We start from the raw sequence: 12,128 nt of genomic DNA on the forward strand, positions 1-12,128 counted from the left end.
GCACGCAGCAATGTGGTGACCAAGACTCCAAGAGAAACCCCATTTTTCTTGCTAGAAGACTTGGAGGGCAGGGGCCTCATTGAGAAAATCAGTGTGTGGGGAATCCTGGAGAGGAGAGAGCTCTTGAAGGGGATCCCTCTACTTCTGTGTATGAAGCTGTATAACTCCCAGGCTCATGTCTGAACTGCATACGTGCAGGAGACACCCAAAGCAGCTTAGCAAAGACTTTGAAAACTGAACCCAAATCAAAACCACAGAAGACAAGATAGAACCTGTGATCTGAACCTAGTCAGGTTGATTGCCTACTAAAGCAAACAAACAAACAGGGGCTTCCCTGGTGGCGCAGTGGTTGAGACTCTGCCTGCCAATGCAGGGGATACGGGTTCGAGCCCTGGTCTGGGAAGATCCCACATGCTGTGGAGCAACTAGGCCCGTGAGCCACAACTACTGAGCCTGCGCATCTGGAGCCTGTGCTCCGCAACAAGAGAGGCCGTGATAGTGAGAGGCCCGCGCACTGCGATGAAGAGTGGCCCCCACTTGCCGCAACTAGAGAAAGCCCTCACACAGAAACGAAGACCCAACACAGCCATAAAAAAATAAATAAAATAAATTAAAAAAAAAAAAAGAATGAATGAAGAAAATATTGCTAACTTTACTCATATTGGCACTGAAGTTTGTATCTATACTTAAAAAACAAACAAACAAATCAATATTCTCTATAGGATTTGAATACGACTCAGAGTCTCAACAACATGATATTAAAAACTTTTAGAATATAATCTAAAATTGCTTGACATACAAATCACCTAGAAAATGTGAACCATTCTCAGGAGAGCAGACAATTAAGATGCCAATCCTGAGCTATTGGAATTATCAGTTATAATAACTGAAGTTATTATATAATAGGAGTTATAATAACTATAATCCATGAGGTAAAGGTAACACACTTGAATTAAATGGAAAGATAGAAGTTCTCAGCAGAGAAATAAAAATTTTAAAAAGAACCAAGTAGATATTTTAGGACTGAAAAACACAATATCTGTAATAAGAAATTCAGTAGATGAGCTAAACAGCAGAATGGAGATGACAGGAAAAGAGTCAGTTAACATGAAGACAGAACAATAGAAACGATCTGGTATAAAGAACAGAAAGAAAATTGCAAGAAAAAAATTGAACAGAACTTCAGAGGCATGTGGAATAACATCAAAAGGTCTAACATGTGTGTCACTGGGGTCTCAGAAGGAGAGGGGAAAATGATCAGTGCAGAAAAAACTATTTGAAAAGTAACGGCCACAGATCCACACAATTTGGTGAAAGACATAAATTTCTAGATTCAAGAAGCTGAGGAAAGCCAAAAGAGGATAAACTCAAAGAACAAACAGAAAAAAAAAACAAAAACAAAAGTGTGCCAGACACATCATAATCAAACTGCTGAGAACTAAAGATAGAGAAAAAAATCTTGACAGCAGTTAGTGAAAAATGACATTTTACATATGAAACAATAAATCAAATGACCACAAAGACCACATTAGAAATTGAAGTAATAATGGTTATATGGGAATAAATAAATGCTATGTAAAGTGCTTAGCAGATAAGACACAAATGGCAGAGGTATCATTAGTCTAATTGTAATTCCTCTACTACATCTCAACACAACATAATTATTTTCCATTCTGTTTCTTCAACCTTCCCATGGTTTCCCCTGTGTGGATCTGATCCAGAGAACTGAATGCAAATGTACTTTTGATATACCCCAAATCTTTTGCTCTTGTTGAAATGAGAGTCTCTGCTAATTCATGTCTTGTTTTTGAACAAGATTTTAAAAATTCTGTAAGTCTCCTCAGTTACTACATAGGTAAAATAATGCATCTTTTACTGTCTTATAGGGATATTAGGAAGATCAAATGAGACATAGAAAAAAATATAAAAATTCCTGTGCCCAACTAAGTCACTGAAAGTCATATATTTCAGAAAAAGTAGCAGGTTGGAAGTTCTGAAAGTCTAATTCTTTACACCAATCACATGAGAAACTATTTTAGAGAGAGCTGGCTTGCCTGCGTCTTTCCACAGGCTGACAAGGTTGGGGATGGGTCAGTGAACCATGGTCATGCTTTGCCAGCTGACCCACAGATTAGGCCAAGTAGTCACCAAATGAAACTCATTCAGCCTTACACACACACACACACACGCACACACACATATATATATATATATATATATATATATATATACACATTCTTTTCCATTATGGTTTATCACAGGATATTGAACATAGTTCCCTGTGCTATACAGTAGGATCTTGTTGCTTATCCATTCTATATATCATAGTTTGCATCTGCTAATCCCAAACCATTCAGCCTTTAGCAAGGTATTTCTGGCTGTTGTTTGATGCGTATTCATCCCTTAATTATTAAATGCTGCTCCCAGCAAAGTAGAGATTCCAATCCCAGTCTTCTCCTTGGCATGGGATACTAGGAGCAGTGAAGTTAAGGTACAAAAAACTAGATTCAAAGTAGGATTCAGATGACTAATTTGAACTAGCATAACCAAAATGGGTCTGAAAGACTCGATGTTCTACTAGTGTTTATAAATCTGTGACTTCCCTCCACCTCTCCAACTTCCCAGAGGCTGCGAGCAGTAGCACACAAAATATCCACAGGGGATGTGTGAACTTGGTCTCTTGCCAAACTCTTAGGTGCAGAGCGAGTGGAATCAGCATGAAGCAGCACTAGGGAGCCTTGTGTTGTAGGAGGATGTGAAGAATGGGTGAGAGAGGAGTTTTCTCCGAAGAAAAGACATCTCTGCAAATTATGACTGAGATATTATCATATATAAAGACTGAGAGAGATTAGGAGTCTTGCATGTAGTCCATAGGCTAGAGACATTGTCTCAGAGCTTCTTAAAATCCTTGACCTTATAGGAGAGGGGTGAGGACATTGTTAACTGCTCGGAGAGAAAGGATGGAAAGGATGATTCAATATATTAAAAATAGTCAGACTTCCTCTGTCTGACTCTCAAAGAGAACCACGGTAAAAGGACGTTGAGACTCAATCAAGAGTGAAAAGATTTAGATATAGCTGTCGTTATTGCCTGTTTCATAGAGATCCTTATGAGGATAATTATGAGAAAATTACGACAATAAATATTACAGAAATTATGACACACAGTCGGATGGGCCATAAACCTTATTCTTGTACAAATTTTTCTTGCTTGTAATTTTAGGATCATTATGAAGCAGCTTGGAAAAGATTGTGCACCAATATTTTGATAACCTGTATTATAAGTTCTGTGATGTCTTTTTTCTTGCATCTCTTTTCTACCTTAATACAGGTAACTTATAAGGAATCTATGTAGCTTGCATCTGGATGACTTGAATATACTTTAGTTCCACTTTGATTTGACACAAAGAAGCGCTAATAGGTCTCAGGTATCGCCTGTTTTATGAGCCTTAAGTCCACTGTAAGAAGAAACCCAATATCAAGAATTTGAAACAAATTAACTTGTGTGGAAGGAATGTAAAGAAAACGGTTGGGTGTCTTGGCCAGAGTATTGTTAGAACAGCGTGTTGAATTGTAAAAGGAATTTTTGATGTTCTGTTTCAATTTTCAGTAGCAAATAAATGTGTGTATAGAGGATCTTAAAAAAAAATCCTTGGCCAATACTGAAGGGAAGTCACACAGGCTTCTTGGGCTTCATGAGTCTCTGTTTAACAGCAGGTGGAGTGGAAAGAATGTGCAACCTGCATCTCGAGTGGATTCTGCTTGGTATCCTTAGGAACATGACAAGGTCTCAGTTTCTCCTTCTGTTAATAAGGAATAAGAAACCCTTGTTTTAAAAATGGGGTTTCAGTGCATCTCAAATGGCACGCGTGCATATATTAGATACTGTTGAAGGAGTAACAGGACTTGAAAACTTCCATACGTTAAGTGCTCTTTTTGTTACAGATGGGGAACAAAGACATGGAGAAAAATGGGGACTAGCTCAGATGTGCTGTGTGAGTGCCAATTCCAGAAAACCTTACTCCATCCTGTTAGCCCTATTCTCATTTCTAGAAGAATCGCACAGAATAAAGTCTTCCTGCCCTCCCTGTACTTGCCATTCTTCCCTTCTTTTCCCCATCATGTCCACATAAGTTGGCCAATAGTCCCACGTGTGCCCCGCCCTGGGACCTCTCTCATGTGGACCATACCACTTTTTAAAAAGTGGACAAAGCATCATTAACTCAGGAAAAGTGTCATCTCCAATATACCATCCTAGCTGTGAATAAATGACATGTCTCTGTTACTGCTAATTTTCATCTGCAAGTGGTAAAACCCCAACTAATGTTTTTGTTAAGCTAGGTCTAACTAATCTTTTTCTGTCAACAACATTTTCCCATACCTGATTCAAATTTCTTTTAATTTTGTAATGCCATAAACCCTCCCTTTCTATTTGCTGCCTTAGTCATTATGGATGATAATATTTCAAGTTCTTACTTCTCTCGTAGCACACTTATTATATCTCTGAATGCTTAATCCACAAAATAAAATCTAATTTAAATAAAAGAAAATATATTCCCTCAAGAATTTGGTTTGCTAACATTTTGCTCCAAGTTAGCGGACTGAGTCACCAATGAAAGGTAAGATTTACCTTAATGTGATTTAGTCATTTATAAAATTTCACTGACATAAGGAAATTCTATCAAAGTCATCGCAGAGTAAATTAACAGATGGGTCAATGCGCAAAGTTCAAGGCATAAGTCAAAAGAGAGAACTATTCAATTAAAATCACTGCCAGGTCAAAGCTGGCAGTGGGGCACAAATATCAGAACTACTCAAGAAAAGATGGGTTTTGTAATGATAGGGATGGGGAACATCCTTACCTGTCTTCTGTTAGCTTCATTAGGGTTGTTCCTTGAGTAGAGAAGACAATAAAGGACATTCTTAGCTGTGGACTGGAAAGGAAAAGCAATTCTATTAGGGCAGAAAGAGAGACTGTGGAATGCCATTCCCTTCCAGGCTTCCCCCCTCTTCTTCTCTTTATATTATGGCCGCCAGAGCTGCCAACCTTCAACCCAAAGGGCACCTTCACAGCTGGTGTTGCAAGTAGTCAGCCAGCAGCTGACTTGAAGCTGTGGACCAAAGAGAAGACCCACTTTGTCCTCCTGGAGGCTGCTTCTGATTTGACCACCACTCAGTGAGTGTGGGTCACAAGTAAGAAAGCTAAGATTCATCACTTTCCTCTGCTCTGTCTGAAGTGTGCCCCTAGAAGACTGGTTTGCATGCTGTTTATAGAAATCAAGATCCCAACAGACAACATTTGATAGTGTCTCTACTGTAGTCTGGTGTATCCTCTACTGAACAGGGTGTCTCAGGCAATGGCAGCTTGATGCCATTAGCCATTAAGATTATAAGTTCATTTTACTCTGAAAGTAGAATCACCATCAACTTTTAATTTCTATTTGGCTTCCCAAGGAGGTTACCCTATAAGGAAAGCATGTGCTGATGGGCCACAAGACTACCTATTCTATTTGGTAGTTAAACTTCTCATGATTAATGAATACATCGGCATGGTTTTTATATGGCGGTACTTGGAAGCTTTGCCAATGTGAAATCCACACTCTGAGAGATAGATCAACTCTCAGCTGAGGACAAACGTCTTTTTCGGTCTGCAAGATAGACTGTCAGACTACAGTGGATTCACCATTGGAATGCCATCCTTTGGGGCTCTCTCTAAGTAGCCAGATGGTTCACCCTTCATAGCATCAACCTATTTCTTCATGATGCAGTAACCTCCCATACCTGACCTGGCCCCAAATCTTATATTTCCCACTTCCTAAAATGTCTCCCCAAACCTTCCCCCTTTTCCTGACAACAGTCATTGTTTCCCAGCTGGTGACCTTGCCTATCATCATTCCTTGCTCCAACTCATTCCTCACACTGCTTCCAGGATTATTTTCCTAAAATATAAATCAGATCTTGTCACTCATCTGCTATCAAACCTCCAATGGCTCCTAATGCATCCAAGATAAAGTCTACATCCATTACTGTATGTCTGATGCATCTTCGGAAACCCTTTAGCATGGTGTGTAATACTTGGTAGGAGCCCAAGCAACACCTGGTGAATTGAAATTGGCCTTTTGAAAAAGACCTGGGTTCTCTATCCATGGCACCATGCTGCCTTTTACTACCTCACTAGTGCTGGGCCAGGAGGACACCACATCAGAAATGATAATAAAAATCATAATTATCATGATAATATAATAATGGCCAACCTTATCAAGTACTTACTATGTGCCAAGCACTACTGTAAGTGATTTGCATGTATTATTTCATTAAACTTGTAACAACTTTATGAGATCATTATTATTATTATTCATATTTTCCATGAAAGGAAATTGAGACCCTGAAAGATAAAATAATTTTCCCAAAGTCACACAGTGGGAGAGTGGTAGACCTAGGGCTTAAAACCAAGCATTCTGATTCTAGAACTTGGGCTCTTAACCACTACGTTATACTTCCTCCCTTATATAGAGTTAAGCTCTGGAAAGAATGAATTTGAAATGCGGGAAATGTAGGTCTCCAAGGGGTAATTGGTATATGAATCTGGGCTGGAGACATAATTTGGGAGTTCTCAGCACACTGATGTGAGTAAAATTGTTCAGAGTATCAGCAGGGAGAAGGGAAGGGAGCCAAACCAGAACCAACACCAACATTTAAAGGCCTGGCTCCGGGCAGGGGATGAAAGGAGAGCCAGAAGCCAGCGGAGGAATTTTAAGGAGAGATAAATCTGAATCCAATGAAGGTCCTCTATCCAGCAGAACAAGGACTACATGGCTGTCAATGGATTTGTCCTCTAGGGCATCACTTAGGGAATTTGGTGAGAGCAAGCAGGTCGAGGGTGGGGATGAAGGCCAGATGGGAGTGGGTTAAGGAATGAATGAGAAGTAAGGATATGGAGATGGTGAGTCTTTAAAGATATTTATTTGAGTGAGAAACTGGTAAAGAATTAAGGTAGCATCTATAGGAAGACATGATCAGGAAATTCACTGTTTTTTTCAGATGAGGTTATGTCTATTGATAGTGGAAATGGAGCCAGAGGAAAGGTAGAGAAAAATACAAGAGAGAAACAAAGACCTGGGGGATATTGGAGACAATGGGATAAAATGGACTAAAATGGAAGGACAGGCTTTAAATAGGAGGGATACTTGAATCTCAGAGACGATGGGAAGGGCATGCATCCATCTTTTAAGAGGAGGATTGGAATAGGAGGTAATCCCTTGCTTGCTGTTCTCTGGGCTCTTGGTGAAATAGGAGGTGAAGTTCTTTGCTGAGAGTGATGGGTGTGAGGTTCAGGTTGGGGGCTTCAAGAAAATGGTGAAAAGTTATATTACTGATTGAGCAGGTATCATGTGCCAGGCACTACTATAGGCCCTGGGGCTGAAGCAGGCAACAAAAGACAGACCCTCCTCTTGGAGTTTGCATGGCAGTAGTGTCTTGGTGCCACACTTTGAGGAGGGTCCATAGCCAAAGAGGGCCAGAGGAGACAATTAAAGACAATTAAAGGAAAGTGCCTCGTGGCCATGTCAACTACTCTGGTCCTCAGTTTCTTTGTCTATAAAACGAGGAGGACTGGATTAAGTGCTCTCTTAGTTCCCCCAACTCCTACCTCTAACGTCTTTGAATCTAAAATAGCAAAGTGTCTGGAGTTTCTGAAGGAACTGGGGAAGAGAAGTGTCACGTGCTCACTCTTAGCCAGGTGCTGGGCTAGTTGCTTTGCACACTTAGCCAGGTGCTGGGCTAGTTGCTTTGCACATGTTTTCTCGTATAATTTTCACATGCAAACTAGGGCTCAACCAAGGTAAGTAAATTTCTATGGTTGCCCCACGGAGCTTGGATGCAAATCCACATCTGCCTAACTTCAAAGCCTTTTCCAGGAGACTCCTCTGCTTTAGAAGGAACAGAAAACCATTAGAGGAAAGAGAGACATAGCAGATATTCTCAAGTGTCTGGAGGCAGATTTGTTTTATATCACTCCAGATGGATGAGAGTGTAGGAAAGGACATTATGGGTCAATGAAAAAAAAGACTCTTATGGAAACTGGAATTATCCAACTATTGGGTTGTTTGCCTCAAAAGGCAGCAGTGAATGCCTCGGAAGATAGCTTGGGAAGTTGTTCCTTTCAATTCTAAGCTTGTACAATTCTCTTAACTTTGCTTTTAATACCATCCATGTATTTGCCTCTCTTCTTTTCCTCTACTTTTCCCGCCTGTCTCCTCCCAGCCTCTGTTTTCTCCCTTCATCTGGGTGTAGATGCTTCCTGCTGTAGTTTCCAATTTTTGGCATAATGGAGAGGACGCCTCTTAACTCTCTCCCTCCAATCAAGCAAGTGGGTACATGTTGAGACCAGTAAGTGAATTTGCAGGGAACACATTTGTCATTACCCTGGTCTCAGAGGACAACTTGTCTTCTGAGATTAAAAAAAAACAACAACATATTCAAAGAGGAAGTATATGGTTACTCACATCAGCTGGAGGACTCTACAGAGGCCATCAAGCAGGGTTGGAGCTGCTTTCAAATTTACAATGATCAGAACAATTTTACCAAAGACCTTGACAATTGGCTTCAAGCATATCCGTTAATGCTGTCACAGTTGTGTTGTCCTTTGGAGGTTGCACGCAAGGAGGGTGAAATGACCTCCTTTCTTTTACTAGTGGGTGTCTATACTTATTGGAAAGTAGGACCTCCAAGGCCCCCGCAATGTGTATAGTGACAATGTTCAAAACTGCATTGTCCTTCCTTGGAAAGTGGTGTCAAGAATGCTCAGAGGATTCTACCTGATAAGGCATATAGCCAGGCTGGCCAACCATGGCGGTTTGCCCAGGACTGAGGAGAGTTCCCAAGATGTGAAACTTTCAGTGCTAAAACCGAGAAAGTCCTGGGCAAACTGGGATGAGATGGTTACCTTACACCCTACAGCCTCTACACACGGGTCCAGCCAGCATGAGCCAATTGCCCCAGCATGATGCACCGTGAAAGAAAATGTTAACGATCCTTCTAGAAGGATATTATTTGACAAGAGAGGGAGAAAATTAAAATGTTGGTCTTATAACCAAATCAGGGTCCTCTTGAAAACACGAAGTCAAAAGTTATTCTAACATGCGACAAAGATGAAAACAAAGTCAAGTCTCTGTTATAAGATCTGAGAGTCTACCTTTGTCAAAAAGCATCCCCAAAGTGGTTAGTAATTAGTAGAATAGCAAACAGGCTGGTTTTACTCATGACAGAGAACTACTCATTATGTGTCTCACCTGATGAATTTATGAGCCAACTGTTCCACGAAGTAATAGATTTCATTCCAGTGGTGCAGCACACTTCCTGATCTAGGAAAATAAAACAGATGTGACTTAATCAGGTGTTCATTTGTCTTTACCTTGTGTCACATAGTCTATTATTTTACTTTTGACCTATCCTCTAACTGGGCTCATTATCTGAAATTTCCATAACTTTGTAAATTATTTAAAAGGATGCTTAGACTTAATGTTAGAATTCTGAGAAATTTTGGTAAAGAACTCCCTTCACTCCACCTCCTACTCCTTCCCACCCCATTCCACACACTCACACGCTAAAAACAAAACAAAACAAAACAAAAAAACCCTGGGCCCAACCAGATTCACAGGTTAGTTTCAAATCTTTAAGAAACAGTTATTTTTGTGCTCTTTAAATTATTGCTCTGATGAGAGAAGAAAAATGATTCCAATTCATTTAAATGAAATTAGCACAAACTAGATGCCCAAATAGACAAAGATAAACAAATCCCCCTCCTCAAAAAAGAAGAGTCCAAATTCATTGGTAAATACAGATTCAAAAATCTGTATATAAAATATTAGCAAAATGAATCCAGCAGGAATCCAAAAGAATACTAATTAATTAATTGGTATTTATTTCAGGAATGTATTGATAGTTCAACATTTAAGGATATCTAATACAACTAGTCATACTAATAAATAAAAGAAGAAAAATGATACAGCCTTTCTTTAATAAAAAGGGGGAAACTTTACTGAAAAAAGAGAGAAACTTTCTCTAAGACAGATGGGATCATAGCATTTTAGATTTGGAAGGGGGCTTCTTTATTTCCCAAGGTTGACTTCTGTTTCACTGATACGACTTACGACTGCTTCAGTTCAGCTTCTAAGTATTTTTCATAGTGCTCGTACTTCAATCTGTTGCATTGACTTCATAGTAAGTTTTTCTATTCTAACCCACTCTTCTGTAGCTTTGATGTTCTTTCCTTTCACTTAAGGATCTATTTCAGCTGAGCCTTGCATTTCTGCCTGTCATTCTAACAATTCTTGAGGTTAGAGTTTGCTCCTTTGACTCTGACATTTTGTACTGCAAACATTTCCCACTGTTTTCAGATTACTTTTATTTTTTATGCACTCATTTATCTTAATTTTAACTTCTAGAGAGTTATTATTATTTTGTCTTTGTTTCAGACTATTTTATAGAAATTTAAGATGAATTTGGGCAAAGTAGATTTTAGGCCTTCCTTTTCATGATACAATATCTTTAGGAATTCTCATTCTGGTTGAGTGTATTCCATCTCTATGAGGAAAATTTATTTTCTTCTGCCCCATATCCAGAAATGATATGTCTGGCTGATCTGAGCAGAAGTGATACAATATGTTACGGTCATGCACTGAAAGATTCCGTATCATAAGGATATCTCATGTTCCTCAAGTTAATCTATAACTTCAATTCTAGGAAAAATTCTGAAAGGAAGTTGTGTTAAACTCAAAAACTGACTCCAAAAATGAAATGAAGATTACAGTTCTAAAAGTAATCAAGGCAATAATGAAAAAAAACAAAGTTGGAAAGTTTGCCCTATCACATATAGTGGCCCTATGGGCATGATATAGAACAGTAGAAGGAATGGAGTAAAATGGAGAGCCCACACTTCGATGTATGTGAGGTCTCTCTATACAGTGAAAGCAGTGATTCAAACTGGGGAGGGAGAATGAACCCTTCCATAAGTGATGCTGTGACAAGGGATTTATAGTTGGAAACAACCAATCAGATCACTATCTCATACCAAATGTCACCCTGGATGTATTAAAACCTAATGGGAAAAACACAACTTTCAATCCATTGCGTGAATTATAGAAGGAGATTTTTACGTCATCATGTTAGTGAAGGGTTTCTTCAACCAGATACAAAAAGTAGGAATTGTTTTTTAAGAAAAGAATAATTTTGACTATCTGAAGGGTCTAAAATTCTGGATGACAAAAGATACCACAAACAAAGACAAGAAGAGAGTGAGAAGGACTTCCCTGGTGGCCCAGTGGTTAAGAATCCACCTTCAGGAACAGGGGATGCGGGTTCAATCCCTCATGGGGGAACTAACATCCCACATGCCGTGGGGCAACTGAGCCTCTCTAGTGCACTGCCACTAGAGATAAGCCCGTGCAGCCACAATGAAAGATCCTGCATGCCGCAACTAAGACCCAACACAGCCAAATAAAACAAAGATAAAAAAAAAAAAAGGGAGTGAGAGAAGATGTCTGCAATAAATAAAAAAGGCAAAAGATTACTGTCCAAGATATATAAAATAGTTGGTACAAGTAAATATTAACAAGGCAAACAACAGAAAAATAGACAAAGGATCAGAACAGGCAATCCCCTGAAGGATGGTAAGTCAGCATTTGAAAAAACATTCAACTCTTCTGATAAATATAGAAATGCTTTTTTAAACAATTGTTTGGGGAAGAGCAAGCAGTTTCAGGGGGCAGCAGCATAAAGCCCACAGGGTAGAGGGGTGAGGAGTTGGGGAGATGGGGAAAGGGATCAGGGAGAGAAGGGGGCAGGGGCTCTTTTATCAAAAATAAACCTTTTCCAGTAAACTTTTCTATTCCAGTTTCTCAGCCTTTATACATTCCATCTGCTTGGGACACGCAATGTCCACACTGGCAAACTCCTACTCATTCTGTAAGACGCAACTTGGTCTCTGCCTGTTGCCTTTGACCAACACAGATGGGGCTCATTGCTCCTGTCCCAGGCTCTCAGGGCACCGTGTACATCTCTCAGTCACCATCCTCTGATACCGGGTTGCAATCACTTTTTTTTCCAGCTCCCCTTGTGAGGGCCTTAAGG

At 39.7% G+C, this 12,128-nt stretch overlaps 1 protein-coding gene across 3 annotated transcripts in view; it reads right to left on the reverse strand.

The window, feature by feature from the left end:
• The window catches only part of ANTXR1 (ANTXR cell adhesion molecule 1), a 241,630-nt gene that overhangs the window by 207,085 nt on the left and 22,417 nt on the right, over positions 1–12,128 (reverse strand). For all 3 annotated transcript variants that reach the window (XM_082356369.1, XM_082356371.1, XM_082356370.1), the window contains exons 2-3: positions 9,290–9,361; positions 4,862–4,933 (exon numbers count right to left, since the gene is read on the reverse strand). In XM_082356369.1, the coding sequence (XP_082212495.1) occupies positions 4,862–4,933; positions 9,290–9,361 (144 nt within the window). The remainder of the gene's footprint in view (positions 1–4,861; positions 4,934–9,289; positions 9,362–12,128) is intronic.

This window comes from Balaenoptera borealis (genome assembly GCF_965194805.1).
Source record: "Balaenoptera borealis genome assembly, chromosome: 15".
NCBI classification, from domain to species: domain Eukaryota; kingdom Metazoa; phylum Chordata; class Mammalia; order Artiodactyla; family Balaenopteridae; genus Balaenoptera; species Balaenoptera borealis.